The sequence below is a fragment of the Anastrepha ludens genome, chromosome 3 (assembly GCF_028408465.1).
Source record: "Anastrepha ludens isolate Willacy chromosome 3, idAnaLude1.1, whole genome shotgun sequence".
Taxonomy (NCBI): domain Eukaryota; kingdom Metazoa; phylum Arthropoda; class Insecta; order Diptera; family Tephritidae; genus Anastrepha; species Anastrepha ludens.
Genome location: NC_071499.1, coordinates 112426545 through 112444234, shown reverse-complemented (window position 1 = coordinate 112444234; position 17690 = coordinate 112426545). Strand labels below are relative to the sequence as shown.

At 35.3% G+C, this 17690-nt stretch overlaps 1 protein-coding gene across 4 annotated transcripts in view; it reads left to right on the top strand.

Annotated features, from left to right (window-relative positions):
* The window catches only part of LOC128858815 (guanylate kinase), a 219075-nt gene extending 201657 nt beyond the window's left edge, over positions 1-17418 (top strand). For 3 of the 4 annotated variants that reach the window (XM_054095331.1, XM_054095332.1, XM_054095333.1), the window contains one exon: positions 16535-17418. In XM_054095331.1, coding sequence (XP_053951306.1) covers positions 16659-17291 — 633 coding nt within the window. In that variant the 5' untranslated portion in view covers positions 16535-16658 and the 3' untranslated portion in view covers positions 17292-17418. Of the gene's footprint in view, positions 1-12600; positions 13283-16534 lie in introns of those variants that run through there. The other variant, XM_054095334.1, reaches the window with a different exon arrangement.
* Positions 17419-17690: the final 272 nt, after the last annotated feature.

The following is a 17690-nucleotide window of genomic DNA, read 5'->3' as shown; positions in this document are numbered from 1 at the left end:
TAGAAAAACTCCCTATGCAGGATATAGGGTATTTTTTATTTCGAAACTATTACTCCACAGGAGGTGCTGGCGTCGAAACTATTCTAAAAATTACATTAATTGACAAAACTTTTACTGGTAGGTAGAAAAACTTTCTTAGCAGGATGTAGGCTAATTTTTTATGCCGAAAATGTTACTCTCCGGATGGCGCTGACGTGAATGTATTTTCAAAAACTACATATATGGACTGATTCGGTTAATATTCAAAACATATATTGCCTAATATATTTTTCAAATATGAAAATAAGATTTTTTTTTTACTTTGTCTGCTTGTAAAAGCTAATCTCCAAAACAGATAAACTGAAATTGACAGAACAGTCACTCATAGGCAGGGAAACGTCCTATGCAGGATATAGGCCCGACTAACATTTCAAATATATATTGAATTCAAACTTTTCAAAACACAAAAAGAAAAAAACTTACCTCAAAATTATATTTGCGCTCCATTTGAGTTTAACCCCAAAAGTAGTAAGATGGTCGTTGATAGATATTTCGAAAAATTAAATTTATGATCCCAAAAAAATAATTTTCCCAAATTTTCCCAATTTTTTTTTTTAATTTTTTTATATTTTTTAAATAGTCCCAAAAAACCACATATTGGCTACGAACTTTTCAAAACACAAGAAAAAATCTATTTCTATTTCGCCAATTTTTTTTTTTGTTTTTTTAATTGTTTTATACTTTTTAAATTTTCCCAAAAATTTTGAACAAAAAAATATGAAAAATTCAAAAAAAATATTTAATTATATATACGTATATTTCATCCAAAAAAATAGAAAATAATTCATAAAAATGTTAAAAAGGCCCGATAATATTTGATTTTAAAAAATTCATACCATAATTTTCGACACTAATAAATCTCAATTTTATTAAATTTATTTCACAATTTACTTCTTATTACAACTCAGAGGTCTCCCACCATCGGCATCCCCCTGACTGTTATTAAAATGAAATATCACAACTTATTTTTCAGGAAAGCGCAAAAAAAAAGATAGAACGCCATTCTTTAATGTGTTATTCCGAAAACCCCGTGGCCCCAGTACAATGGACAAAGGATTCAGACAGTCCTGACGACTCCACTCTAGCTGTACTTGTCGGGCATTGGATGATCGGCACACACGCGAAAGGACTAAGTTTACCATTTAACCCACTTTGTTGAAGCTATGATGACATTTCAGAGAAAGAGACTGTTGAGCACTTTCTCTGTAAATGTGCAGGTTTGGCAGCCATACGATAAAGACCACTGGGTGCTCCTTTCTTCGACAGCCTGAGATAGTGCTCTAACCTTATTCCCATCAATCTTCTCTGTTACATCATCAGCTCTGGCTGGCTGCCTGTTGGAGGTCTCATAATGGTACCAAAACGGCGCTTTAGCGGTACTTGGGGAGTACCAGAGTGGTACTTCAACCATTTCACTCACCTACCTGTCTTTATAAACTCCAATGTACTTTTCTGGTTTTGTACTTTGAGTCATATCGATCTGTAGAAGCAGCCTAATTACTAATTTACAACTTCGGAAAATATTTTTCAAGGCATATTGAGCAGATCAGCTAATTTGAGTGTTTTCTATTGGGAATGTTTTGCTTACAATTATTGCATTTGCTTTTACACGCCTACACTCTTTCACTCTTAGTTTCAGACCGCTTACAGGTACAACGGAAGTCCGCAGCGAAATTTTGGCCAGTGTATTACTATTTATCAAACACGCATATCGTCACCGGAGATGTAAAAATCCGCAACTAACAAAAAATTTGTGTACGGGAGGAGCTAAAAATATTATAAAATTAAAAGTAATTTCTATAGGAAGCCCTTTTTTTAATTATTTTTCGTAAGTTGCCAAAGAAGACTTACCACTTAAGAAGTTTTAATTTTAATTACTTTTTCTTATAAGTCGTTGAAAAGCATCATAGTAAATAAAAACAGTGATTTTTGGATTTTTTGTTACTTAATAGCCTTTCGCATTTCAGGCGTCGACATATAGCAAGAATTGCAGCCAACAGCGCTTGAATTGCATGTATATTGTATTTTACTAAATAAATGTAAAAAAGCATAATTAATAATACATATTTCGTCTGTTTTCAAATTGATTTCTAATCACCTTTGCTTACTAATTTCCATTACCGCCGCCGCCAGGCACAGAAGTCTATTAAAAACAGAGCGACTGTAATGCATAACATTTATGTTAACCGGAAAAGGCCTACATAAATTGCAATTAACATTTGCCAAGTATTATGAACTTCACGCACTGAACACTTCACTGCTTGACTCAAACCGAATTGACCTCGCAATGCTATGCACTAAACGCAAACACGACCACGCAGACACACACAACGTGAACTGTAACTCAACTCGGTTTAAGCAAGAGCAGTTAACAGAAGATCTGCACATAAACTACAGCTATTGTAACAAGAAAAACAATAATAGCGAAAACACAAAAAAAGAAAACAATGCACAAAGAACAACAACTCCATTACTATTTGTAGCTTAAAGAGCAGATCAGCGCTAAGCACATTGAATGTACACCTAAGCCGCTTAACTTCTACGAGTATACTTACAGTATCGGTCAAGTGCCGTCACCACGCCTGGCTCTTCAAGCTTATTTAGCGCTGCTAAAAACGGAAACGGGCGGCTCCAGCCCGGCACAGTTAGTTAGAATTGAAAACTTTCTTAAACCGCAGACTTTTTTCTATCAATGGAATGCTTAATTGGCGGTTGTGTAAATTTAACAGTTCTAATCCTGCGCTGGCTGATAGGCTGCTTATAGCCGCTAGTGTTCAATAATTTTGTTGGCAGTACTTTAATTATTATTTATTTTCACTTTACCTTGCGGAAAGGTAGTAATTTGTCGGTTTTGTGTTAGCGAATGATGTTGTACTGCGGCACTTCCTGGTGGCGGTGCTTCACTTCACTCGGCGCTTAAGTGATTTTAGTGGGAAAACAGAGCAAAAAGGGCTTTTAATGGGATAAAAAATGAGAAAAATGTTATTTGCAAGGCTTTTTATCGGTTCCGGCACACAAAGTAGTTTATCTGTATGACTCACTCGCGGTGGAAGTGTCAATTCATTAACAGGTAATTAAACGAGCACACAACCCGCAAGAGGATGTAGTAATGAACATACAAGCCGTTGAAGCGTAAAAAGTGTGCGCGTGCGTGAGAACGGTCGGTGTCGGTTAGCTATGGCACAGCTCCGTACGAATATCTGTCTTTCGTTGATGCTTTGCTTCTTTATTGCAATATTTGACTAGAGCTCATAGAAATGAAGAGATTACAAAATAACAAATAGTTAGAAGCAATAATTTAATATAACCAAACAGCTCGTTGCTTTTTCATCGCGCATAGCATGCACATTTTTGCACAAAATTCCCAATCAACTTTTACTAATTTTAAAATTTGTTTACCGAAAAAAAAACCACTCACCTAATCAAACGAAAGCGCAAGTGAAAATGTTGAAGTCGTTGAAAATCTCCACACTAGAAAACCTAAAAAGTTGCAATTTAGCTGCCGGCACCCACAAGCACATCCATCAAACGTCATCACAGCCAGCTGTCATGTTGCTTTTATGCTGCCACTGTCCGTCTGCCACACGCAAGTGGTGAAAGGAAATTTTAATTTTACTAAATGAAAAATTAAGATAATTTGTTTTAATAAAAAAATAATGAAATTTCTGCGCTGTAAATTGTAAAGGAAAAGATTTTTAATGGAAATAAAAGCGGTTTTTAGAAAAACGTTTTACCTTTCAGTGCTAGCAACAAGTTTGTATAGCAATTCGTATTTTATATATGCAACTATTTTTAGTTTATTTTCCCATATTTTCTTACGTGTTTTGGTCGCGTGTGTCGCTTCCGCTTAATTGACGCTGGCAGCACATTGGGAAATTGGTGGTATTAGAAACTTTTGAGCTGCCCAAAATGCATAGTGGATAAAATTCAAAAATATAAAATAGTAGAGGTTACTCGCCCCGGCTTTGACTCTGAAATGTAATTGCTTTGCCTTTGCATGACCGGAATGAAATTTTATTTTTTCCTTAAAAATTTGCTTGTTTTCTTGACAGATTGCCTTGAATGGGATGTGTCCTAAGTAGCTTGATTTTTATTCTTTTTGCTTCATCCGATCCTTGAACTCTAAAATAATAATAATAATAGTTTGAGTCTATACATACAGGGAACGTACCAATAAAACATTCCGCTTAATAAAAACCCTTCTTAGTTCAAGAACTCGAACCATAGTATATCTATTTTTCCAACTACCCCGACCACAGCGCTATCAGGCGGGATATTTGGTAAATGAGTGTTAGATGAATTGGATTAAGATGATATCGTGCGGAGTTTTCCCTTACTCTAGACAAAATTTAGACGTGTCAGGAACCATTTCAGACAATCAGGCGTTTAACTTTATATAAATTGGCGCTTACATCATTTTAGGATATTTCGTCGAGCTCGTCTTCCTATTTGTGATGTTTATGGTGTTCTCCATAAATTAAGGGACCTATAGTTTTACACCGCCTCCGTTTATTTTTTAATGAGAAGCTCTTTCAAAACAAAATTACACTCTGAGGTTTGTCATGGTCTACCCAGGAGCAATTGCTATAGGAAAATACTTTTTATATTCATTGGTGTTTCGTGTACGGAATTTCTCATTTGTGCACTGATAGTCATGCACGAACCCACTCGGCTACGGCGGCAGCTCGAACTAGAAGGCATGTCGTTTATTATTCCCTGTCGATAGTTCGACCAATCCACTAGTTGGTGGGCGTATTTCAAAACCTCCATTGAATTCATTGAGCGAGATCGATTTTGTCTTGTCTAGTCATAGAATGCTGTTAGGCCTCTGGCAAGTATAGTTGCTATTGGCAGCATAAACATTCACCACAAAATTCGGAGAATGCTGCTGGAGGGACCATCCTTGACTGGATATGAATCCGGAAGATTCCGAGAGCGTAGAAACAACTGTCGTGGGAACGCTAGATTGGTTCCTACAACATCATCCTAGCTGCTAGCGGCTTACCAATAATAATGGATTTATTTTTCCCCAAACTAATATAATATCCTTTAACTCCGGCTGGAGCGTAGCGCCAAAACAAAGTTAATGAAGACTCGCCACCATATAGTATCACGAAGTTTAGATTAGAACTGGCTCTTCAGTTTGGCCTTCACTGATAAGGATTTTGGATATCATATCTTGTTTAATTATGCAAAAGCACCAAGGACTTTTCTTATTCGATTTGCACTGTCCTCTGACGTTTCACCTGGTTTGTGTTGTTTTGCTGGAGAGATAACAAAAAGCCTTCTTGTGATTGATTTCCCTTCTGTCTACGATGAAATGTGGACCATTATACTCTAAGCAGCTCGAGATTAACTCGGTTTTGTTTGCATTTATTTTAAGGCCAACTTCGCTTTCGTGCGCTTTTATTTTGTAGGTCCAATGATGGAAGGCGATGCCATCAGCGTAACCCAGTTCTTCTGGATGCTCGTGAAAGTACCAGACTACACCCCACTTGCCCGTTAGGGCTTTGTTTGTTTGTTGTTTGTTGTACAAAACTTTGCATTCAAAAACTCCGTAGTGTGCCTTGATGATGTTAATTAACTTTTCCGAAATACCTTTAGCGCGAAGGGAGTTCCAAATAGAGTTTCTGTAGATGGTGTCAAATTCAGTGTTAAAGTCAGCAAAACAGACTTGAATATTTGATTGCGGTTCGTGAATTTGCACCAGAATAATATGAAGCGTGGCAATGAGCTCGATCTGTTTGAGCGGAAACCGGCTTGTTGTTTACGCAAAGAATGTTCGAGGTGTGTTTGCGTTCTAGTTAGTAGTAGCTTAGACACAATTTTTGATGGGTGCTGATAAGGGTGATACCTCTGTAGTTTTTACATAGATAAAGGTCACCAAAATAATTTCTTGAGTAGGCTCGTCATTTGAAGCATAAAAAGTTGATGTTCGGAAAGCATTAGAAAGCTACCGGTAGCTATCTTAAGTACAGTACGGTCGGTTCCCAGTGGAAGTGGACGTTAAAATTGCAGCCATAGTCAAGCTTTGAAGTCTTAGGCTCTATACTCTAATCCCATGGTAAAAACAAATTCAGAAGGTGTGGCCAAGATCAGATCGTTAACCAACTCTCAGCGAATTTTTAAGAATTAGCTGATTAACTGAAGTCCCCGGGTTCATGACAGCAGATTGCCCAAACCTGGTAATCTATCATCCTTGTCTACCATTTACTTTAACCTCCGCGCTGCTTAGATTAGGCACTGTCCTACAATAACAGCGAGTTATTAGAAACAAGTATATTTGAAAATTAAATGAAAGTACGTATGAAAGAAATTTGAGAAGAAATGTTAGTGATAACGTCAGCTTAAAATAAACCTCGTTATAGCAAAAATTTTCTGGAAGTTAACTATTTGTTATGCGATTCTCAAAAGCAGCTGCGCTAAATATTTATATTTCACTAGAGCAAAAACCAATTCCTCTCGAACTGAGACAGCCCTTTTCTTGTTTAAAATATTTCCGTTCCATTATTAAATAAAAATTTTACTTCCAATTAAATGCGTACATGAGTAATATCCATTTCTCACTTGATCCGCATTCCGTAGCAGCATTGTCTTCTGGAGGTTTATTGTGCCATTCAATTCCCATAAACTATTTATATATTTTTTTATATTGCACTTGTTCAAGAGTTGGCTAATATTTCTTTCCTTCACTTGCCAGGGGCGCTATGAATTTCTTGTGATAAATTATTTAAGGCAAACAGATGGCATTTGTTCATTAATTCTAGCAGTTCTAGGTATTCAAAATATTTTATCTTTCTCTGGTATGTAACTCAATAAAGTTTTATATTTGAATGAATTGCTTACAAAAACACCAACCGATCATTAAACGCTCATTAAAAATGATTAATTAACAAGAAACGTAAAAAAAATTATATCGTAAACTGGTTTATTATTCCGTGTAAAAGAGCTATGACGATTTGAGACTTAAAAAAATTTGGATTGAGTGTTATTAATTGGATTACGTAAAGCGATAAATATTTATGGGAATTTTTTTGCGAAAAATGTTGCATTGAGTATATAAAAAAATGTACTTACAATGTATTGTTTAATTGTGAATATTTATGTTTCCCATGACTATGTATTCTGCTGCTCTGGTTCAAGTTTAATTTTTAGTAGAGCCGATTAACTGCTAAAACATATTTTTTCCAAGTTTATGGAGATATGGGCCAATTGGGGAGAGAAGTTGCACCTTCCGATAGGGTAATCAATTAAAATAGTTAAAAAACCAAAAATTAATAAGTAATTGGTGCGTACACTTCTGTTAGGTGTTTGGCCGAGCTCCTCCTCCTATTTGTGGCGTGCGTCCTGATGTAGTTCCGCAAATGGAGGGACCTACATTTTTAAGTCGACTACGAACAGCAAATGGTTTTATGAGGAACTTAGAAGAGTTGCCACGTAATTTTCTGTACAAAACATGTTAACACAAATCGTCAAAATTTGATAACCTTCTAAACCAAAAACCAGGTTACAATTTGTCGAAGGTTTTTTTACATTTCGAATACGAATTTGAACCCAGAATAGCACCTGGATGTCTCGCTTTTGAGAAATTCTGACAGAAAGCGCATAACGTACGATTTTTTGCTTTATTTGAGGTTATGTAATATCATGGCGTAATTTTTCTATTAAAGGCCCTTAAACTATCTGGAAGTACTATCTCTTCCACCTTTTAAACTCACTGTAATACCTTAAAAAAAAATTAAATTTTCTTATAGAGAACCTCTGTTAATTTTACAGTGTTTCCTTGCTTGCTGTTACTTGTGCGTTTTGTGGGCCATTTCATACAGAGCCAACGTTGCAAATTAAAACGCAAGTAACTAGTGGCTTAGAGACAAATAAAGATTTTTGCGCTTATCAAAGTGTGTTGAGAAATTGAAGAGTTGTACTTTGAAATGCTGTTGTCACAAAACGAAAATATCTCATGATATTTCTTGACCCCAACAATAGCCAATAATCGTAATTTTAGCACTTTTTTTAAATTGAAATCAATACGTTTAAAAAGAGTGTCGAATTTAATTCAATTTAAAATTTTTATGGGCCTCTTGTATTTAATAAGTTACGTTGTAATAAAATATGCGCTTGAAATGTTTGGAACAGTTTCACAGGCTGTTCTGCGTTTCTATTCGGTTCCTCATTTCAGTATGAGTATATAAGTATGTATATGAAGAGTAATATATTTAATGTATTTACATTTTTAGTTAGTATTTGTATGTGTAGCTGAATAGGGCTACCACTTACTTTTTGTTAACAAAAATTTTAAATAATTAACTAAGGGATCTTTTAACGAACGTTGGTCAAAAAACATTTCACTTCAGTATAATTTTGAATAAAGTTGCCACCTAGTTTTAATACGAAAAAATAATAATAATAATAAAATATCGCATAAATATTGGTACTAGGCAGAAGATACCTAAGGCAGCTTTAATCCAAAACCATTTCCGAATAGGGTTGCCAACAATTTGTTATAGTAAGAAATTTAACTAATAATTAAATGAGAAATTTTACATACGTTGTAACAATAAAGGCAACAGAGAGCATATTTTCAACAAAAATTTAACTGGAGTGTAATTTTGAATAAGGTTGCCACCTTTAGTATAGAATAATTTGAGAATAAAATCAAAATACAGTGCACTCGCGGTAACTCGAATAGCCGCTAAGTCGAACGACGTGCTAACTCGAACACATTTTGTTCCCTATTGACTAGTTTGTAACTCGAACAATATTAAAGCGCTATAACTCGAACAAAAAAACAAATTTATTTGTACACACATTCTTTTCAAACATGTACATTTTGTACATACATACATATGTAATAGTATATGTATATAAATTATATGTATACTAGTGTATTGTCCATATGAATATTTCGACGTTAATATCCCGTTTTTCTGGGAACAACATCTTGCATTGACCAAATTGCTTTAAATTTGTCATTTGTAGTGTATCAGTGCATGTGAGTAATGGATCGTAAAAGGTTGAAGTGTTTAACATTAAAAGAGAGGGCTGAAATCCTTAACAAAATTAAACGTGGATGTAGTGCTACTTCTCTAGCGAAGGAATATGGGGTAGCCAAGTCCACCATAAGTCTTATAAAAAAGAAAGACAAGGCAATTTTAAAAGCAGTAAACAACACGTTTTTGGGTCCTGGGAAGAGGAGAACTTTAAAAGCTTCTGAGTTTCCTAAAATGAAAGCCGCTTTATACAAATGGTTTCTGTCCCAAAGAAAAAAGAATTACCCAATAAGTGGACTCATCTTGAAAGAACATAACATGAAAAACATAATTTACAGGTCGAATTTACGCTTTATGATGTTAACAAATGGAATGATGGTGCCGAATTTACCGACACAGAAGTAATAATTGAAACTAGTGATTCTGAGTCTGAGTTTAACAACACAACTGAGACATGTGAGCGGATATCATCTGAGGAGGCAGTTAGCTCTATCAATAAGGTAATTCAGTGGGCCACAACTGAACAAGTAAGCCCCGCAAAGGTTAACACTCTTCAATTGCTGCGTGAAAAAGCCATATTCAACATTGCTGCAGGCAAGAAAAGACAAACACACATTACAACTTTCTTTTCGGCCTAACTTTTCTGTTAAAGCTGACTTTTTTTGTGTAACTGACACAAAGACTGCCAAATATTTGATGAAAAATATTGAAACGAATTAATTATTTTAAACATATTCATGTTCATATCCATATGTAAATAAATAAATAAATTTAATTGAAAAAAATCGATATCGATGACTGTTTTTTTAACATAGCACACTCAATTGATAAGTCGAACAAATTCGATAAATCGAACAGCGCCTGTTTTAATTAGTTCGAGTTATCGCGAGTGCACTGTAATTTAATTGATATCTTCAATATAGATAATATATATAATAAACGAAAGGTACGTAAAGCAGCTATATTTCAGAACTAGTTCTGGATAGGGTTGCCAGCCCTTTTTAATTTAAAAAATTTAACGGAATAAAGATATTAAATAAAAGGTACGTAAAGCAGCTATATTCAAGAACTAGCTCTCGATAGGGTTAACACCCATTTTTACTGTAAAAAATGTTACTCACTCATTAATAAAACAATCAACATTCAAAGTAACAAAATTAAAATAATGAAATATTCTAAAATTTTAAAATTTAATTGATATATACTTTTGAACAAGATTGCCGCCTTTCTTTATACACAGAATAATTCTGGTATAAAATAAAAAATTCAAGTAAAGCTCACAATAAAGGATGAAAGATAAATAAAGCAGGTGTTTAATACAGTATTATTTCAGAATAGCGTTGCCAAAGCAGTTCTTTATACAGCTAAAAGGTTGAACAAGATAATTAATAAAAGCTGTAACATACAGTGCAAGAATAAAACTATCGAACGAAAGATTTTCATAAGGCTTTAACTGGAGCGTAATTTTAGGTCGGCAACTATTTTTATTTCGAAAATATTAAGTAAATCAAAGTAAAACAATACAAAGGAAAAATATAATAAAAATTATTTATAGTTACTTATAGCCTCAATTGGGAAATATTTCTGATTAGAGTTGCCACCTAGTTTTTCATTGCAGAATTTAAGTACTTAATAAAAGTGTTAAATTACAAATATTACTTATTTAATTAAAATATCTAATATTTAGAAAAATTTAATATTTGAATTTATTATTTAGAAATCAAACTTATTTTTCGCCACTTAAACCGATTTTTGTCAATACTCGTGCGTGCTTCACGCTTTCTACCGATATTTAATCGATACTCAATACTTTTTTCAAAGACAAGAAGTGCAAATTCATTTTAAATTTATATTTTATGCTAAGAAATAAAAAAATTTAAAAGTATGTTTTAAAAGTATATTTTGTGCTAAAACAAAAAAAAAATATTTTAAATTTATTTTATGCTAAAAAATTTTAAAAATTAAAAATAATTTAAAAGTATATTTTGTGCTAAAAAACTAAAAAAAAAAATTTTAAGTAGGTATATTTTATGCTAAACAATTTGAAATTTTTTAAAAGTATATTTTGTGCTAAAAAAAATAAAAAAATTTTGGAAAAATATTAAAAAGAAATGAAGATATTTTATTTCAAAAAAATCTACCACAGTTTTCAACATAGAATAAATCTCAAAATTATAAAAAAACTCTACCGCAATTTTCAACATGAATCAAATCTGAAAATTAAAAAAAAAAATTAAAACGTTTCCAGCTTACTCTTATATAATATTACTTCTTATACATATATAAATTCTTTTTCTTCTTGTTCTTCTTCTTATTCTGATTCTTCTACTTCTTCTTCTATTTCTTCTTTATGATTAGCGCGATAACAGCTTTAGCGATTTTCGCCGAGCTTAACAAAGCGCGCGCGTCGTTTGTTTGTCGTGCTAACCGGCGCCAGTTATACACACCAAGTAAAGCCAAATCCTTCTCCACGGCTATGCAAAATATTAATTATTAGGCATGAAAACAAAACAAGTTTTAAAGAATTTAACAACATTGTTCAAAATACTTGGATTAGTTGGCATAGAATCGTCCAATTAACTATATCACTGTAATAACGAAAGTTCTGATATTGACTAATTTTCAATATAAAAAAAGAAATTTCTTCAAAATTTCTTGTTAACCAACTGTCAGTTTTCCACTTCAACAATTCAAGATGAAAAACATAGGAGCTAAATGAAATTGATATAATAAATTCTTACCAAAATTGATGTTTCGCTCTTCATGGGATTACTAAAGGAACACAGAAGCCTTGTGCAAGGTTTGGAGTTTTAGCTGCTGCAAAAATATATTCAAGACACCGTGAATAAGTTTTCAGCAGAGCGCAAAACACACTTCAATTTTCTAGGTATTAATTACCCAGTCTACATCTCATCTCGCTAGATAGGTTAGCTGAATTGCCCGAAAGGTTAACATGCCTTTGAAATAAAAAAGTTTTGGTTTCTTGAAAATGTCTTTAACACTTCTGGGAGATCAGCTTGGCGGTCTTAACACCTATGTGTGACTAATCAAGTCAACGTTTTTAGTAGCAACGCGTCAAACTTAACCTAATACAAATTTCATTGCTATTGAACTATCTCTAACGAACACTACACATATTAAAGAACTGTGTTGCAAGTCTGATAAATCTGCATGTTCTATCACTAGCAAACTAGCATGACCCTAATGTACATACATATATAGAATTTTCTCTTACGTATAGTATGCACACGATTTTCCGAAGAGTCAATATGAGAAATAGCGCCGAACCAACTTACATTACATTTAGATCAGAGGTCGGCAAAATTGAAAGTGGAATTGTATAGGTGAGCGCACAATAACTGAGATTGCGTTGGTAATATAGCAAAAAATCAGCAGCACCACTATCAATCTTGCTTTGTTGCCGTCTGAGTAACGACTGATTGGATGAGCGAGCGTACGAATACGTGCGATGAGCTCACTCTTCGTACGAGTAAGCTTTGCCGACTTCCGATGTAGGTTATGAAAAATGTACTTTAACAGAAATATACTTTCGTGAAACTAGTAGTGCTAACTATTTCACAGTGAATAGAATTTTTAAAAATAAACACTATTCACTTACATATCTCAGAATCCAGAGAATTCTTTACCAAACCTCATTAGACATTGATTTGTGGCTATTTATTATTCAACAACTTAATTACAACTTCTATTAATAAAATATTTGCATTGGATGTAATTGAATTCTTTGATCAGCATAAAAAGTGCGCTGCCCATTACGTAATCCAATTCATATGATTCGAATTAAATATTCTGCAAACAAGTTTCTATTACAAGCGAATGCAAAAGCGAATACGTATTAAGAAGGCAGCTTGCGTCCAATGCAACCAGTTCCAGTTCTTTGCAAGCAAACAAATTGCAAGGCGTTCATCGCAATGCGTGCAATAGGCGGCCAACTGATGAACTAACCACTGAGCCACCCAGGCAAAAGCAACTCACGACAAGTGAAATCAAATCAGCACCTACTTATCACTCCGGAAAAAAAAATTAGTATTTATTTTCTAGTTATTCTAGACGCCTTACTATTGCGCAATAGTTCCGTTAGTGTGGGGCAAAAACAAACGCAAAACAAATGCCCAAAACTTAAAGGAAATACAAAACCAAAATTAAGAATCAAGTTAACGGTTTCTAAGCAGTCAACCTTGACTTCATGCGGTAGACGCATTTCGAGTGAAATCGGATTATTGCAGCAAACGGTGAGACCAGTTTTTCACATTTATTTTTTATTTTTTGCAATTCCATATTTTCGGTGCCTGCGCTCAAAAATCGTCTATTATAAATTGTAAACAAATTTAGAGTTGTTGAAAAATTGCAAAATTTGTATAGTTAACAGAAATAAGTTATTAAGGCTTAATCATTTTAAGCCTTGTCAAATGCGACAATATAATTGGTAATTTGTTGACTTTTGACTTATGCACAAAATTTGAAAATTGGCTGTTCTACGAACACATAAAATATGTGGCTTAATATGAATTCAAAGAAACTACATTTTAAGACATTTTTAGGTGCCTCATATCCACATACATACATATATGCCCAAATTCATGTACATAGTATACGAATATATGCGCAAATCCGTATACATTTGGCCTATACTGTACTAAAAACTTAGGTCAAAAGTTTGTGGCAACTTGGAGGAATAGTTCCGTGAAAAAGTCCATATACTCGTAAGTGGCACTCAGAGATGATAGACTACGAGGTTTGGCCAGCCGAAGCAAAATTGAGAGTGTAACCACGACTGCCACGCCATATCGGTGATTCGGCAGCAGAATTCTGCCCGCTCATTTCACACACATTCCCACACTCGTCCAATCAGTCGTTGTTCAGATGGCAACGAAGTAAAATGCGCTTTGGCTGCTTTGCTTTTTTCGCATATGACCAACACACTCTCCGATTTTTCGTAAACAAACCGCTACCATAAGCCCACGATGGAGAGAATAATTAGGTGGCGCCGATTGTGGTACCACTACTTTGCTTTCAGCGAATTCGATAGGATCAGTGTGTCGTTGCACCTCTCTGACGGACGCAATCTTGTATTCTATCATTCTTGCCATAACTCCATTACGTTACGTCAGTAAATCAGCTGATGCCTTTAAAATCACTGAGACCCGGTTAACGGTCTGATGTTGACTACACCTCTTTATTTTGTACATCATGAGTGGGACTACCTATAGGCTGAGAGAGGCCAGAAACAACTTTTTTCTTACATTTACTCGCAGCTCAATCCACTCATAACTGCCGACATCAGTCAAATACTCTTTTTCTAGCAACCCAACAGCTGTTTTGAGGCGAGCTAAACTGCCACTTCCATATGATTTACTTCAAAACTCATCAGTGACTATACTGTAGAGTTATCACTAAAGGCGAATAACTCACTCGCTCCAAGCGAGCTCGCTGAAGAAAAGGTTTGCTACTGCCTGCCGAGGGACGACTACTATTAGAACATACCTTTCCTATTATTTGGCTTTTCGTTTCCACAGGGTGTTTTGAACGCAGGCTCTACCGAATATTGAGCCATTCGGTTACGACGGCCGTCAATAATTAAGCTGTTTTTGTCTCACCACTATAGATTCCTTCAGATAGGCTCCTGTCTCATCCAACTGGTGTGCTATCTCAATTCCATTAAAGTTTCTATTCTCGTGAACACAGATGGGAGAGGGAGAGAGTTGGCATTGAATAAAATGTTGAACATTGTTCCATTTTACATTTCTTAACTAGCTTGGATTTCTTACGGGGAAGGAAATTATCTATGATAGAACGAACTGTAGGGCTCTAAGCACTCTGCAAGTCTTCATGATCGCAAAGACTTCTGCCTGAAGAACACTAGCAGTATTTGGCATTTTTAGATTTTTGATTTAGAGAAAACTACTGCTCCGACTCCCAATTCCGTCTTGGCGCCGTCAGATTTCCCCCTCGTTCCAATCTTGCTTACTTGAAAAAATGGCGCGACCCTCAAACTCTAGTTTGTGGATAGGGAGATCTGTACGAAATTCAGAGAGAGACGGCGTTAACCGTCTAAAATCCTCCTTTAATCTGATTGCACTTTGAGCAGCGGTGGAAATAACGTATAAGTCCATTTTTTAGGAATTTCAAGCCGAAGATTGTAGCTGAATCGGAAACCCGTTGTGGGTTCCGTAAAGAAAGTTATCAAACACAGGGAAAACATGGAATCTAGACGACACTGGATGGCGAGTTCAGGGCAGAGGCGGGCTAAACAGTTTTTCCTTGCTTCTAGAAGGAGATTATAAACCCGTGTAGGGAAGGCTTATAAAGGCTGTTTGGGTATCATCATAATTGTAACTCTCCATTCGGCTAAATTTTTATCAATGTAAACTCTAAAGTTAGTACTTTTTAAATTTTGAATTCAAGTAGACTTTGTATACTACTTATATGTAGTCACATTCCTATGGTACACCTATATTAGCTCAGCTCAGCTCAGCTTTTGTTGATGAATTTAGAGCGAGTGAGAGTGGTGTCGAAGGCGAACGAAGTTTTGAAAACGATATCAGAAAAGGTTGATGACTTCGAAGTAAATTTCGAATACCGAAAGCAAAAATAACATCAGATATTTTTCTGATTTATTCCGGACACACATGTAAATCATGCAAAAGCAACACCAAATGGTTCCAAGACTTTAAGTTGCCGTTAGCTTGGAGCCCGGTTGGAGCCCAAATCACATGTAATGGCTAGAGAAGCTGGCAGCCTTCTAGCTTTCATATTTTTATAAATGTGTTGCCTACTATTACATAACTGAACTCGTAAGCCAAGGTGCTAGCCCTGAAAAAGTTCACTGGTTGCTGATGTTGGTAGAGACACTTCCGCATTGCGAGCTCGCGTTGGGAGGGACTACTTAGGAGAACTATGTGGTTTTTTTCGTGAATATATCTTTTGATCCCATTTATATAAATCAGCAGTGATCTTGATCACTTAAGAACTGATAGCCACAGTTTGCATTTAAGCTGTAGTCTATTTCCTATCCAGAGTTCATATTAGCGAGCTCCGCCTTCCAGTCTACCTATGCCGATACAGAGGTAATACAATTGAACTTAAGATCTGCTCATTTGGACAGGCACAGCTCTTAGCTTATGCTACAGAAAAATCTATCAAGGCATAACCGTTATCTCTGTTCAGTCGCGCTATGTACTTTTATGAGTAATTTTAGACGGAGGCCACCTCCAAGCGACAAAGTATCATTTACCGCTTGATGATCTTTAGCTGCTTGCAAATATGCGTTGCTTAATTTCCAATAAAATATTCATAGGGCATTCACCAGCGATAACATCTTTCATGACTATCACTTTTCATAAATCACATCTCATGAATTGCTGCAAGAACGACTGATTCTAATTGTTTATAATAACGGCATAGTGAGCTCTGGCCAACACAGCTTAATACAAAGAACCCATCTGCGAAACTAGACTTGAAGTAATTTTTTTATATCGTTTTAGGTTCTCACTCTCTGACATCGAACATCCAGCTTTTGTGACAACAGCAAACAGCTTCTTAAGAATTTTTCGTTATACATAACTGAGAAAAGAGCATAAGCTATCCAAAAAAACCAAGCTTACCAAGATGTCATCATCAAAATTTTTGGTCAACGGACCACGCCCACTAGTCTTATGTGGCCCATCTGGATCGGGAAAGAGCACTTTGCTGAAGCGGCTTTTCGATGAGTTTCCTTATACGTTCGGTTTCAGCATATCGCATACCACTCGCGCACCACGCGCCAATGAACTCAATGGCGTTCACTACCATTTCGTCGATCATCAAACAATGAAAGAAAAAATAGCAAATGATGAATTTATTGAAACTGCCGTTTTTAGTGGCAACACGTACGGCACCAGTAAGGCAGCAGTGCGTGACATACAGCAGGCTGGCAAGGTGTGCATACTGGATATCGAGCCACAAGGTGTGGAGCAAATCAAAAAGACGGACATGAATCCTATACTCGTATTTAACAATCCACCAACAATAAAAGATTTGGAGATTCGCTTGCGTAAGCGCCAATCGGAAACGGAGGAAACCTTACAGAAGCGTCTGGCAGCAGCTGTAGATGAGATAGCCTATGGCTTGAAGGCTGGGAATTTCCATAAGATTATAAATAACATCGATATTGATGACTCGTACATCGAGTTCAGAGACTTCGTTGTAGATGAGTTGAAGAAGCAAGAAGCCAAAGGCGTCACTATTCGTTGGGAACAATAAATATATAAAATATACTAAAAAATACACTTTTAAATTTGTCGTTGCTTGTACAAGATAAGAATATTTGTATCTATTGAAGAGTTGAATAATAAAAATGTTTAAAGAAAATCGCTTGGTTTAAAACAAAATGCTAGTTTTTCTCATTATTATTGCAACAACCTCAACTACATCGGAAGGAAAAATGTTAGGGTATGCTACTTGAGAGATAGTACCTCATAAGATTTGTACTTGATTTTAGCCTGTTCGGGAATAACTGAAATTATAAAATCGTGTCCAGCAGAGACACTGAATGTCACACTAAACCTGTTACCAATGTATTTAGAACTACGATTAACAGCAGCAAATACCGCCATCAGGTATGGTTGTTGGCTGTTAGGATGTTTGGTCATAGTACGATTC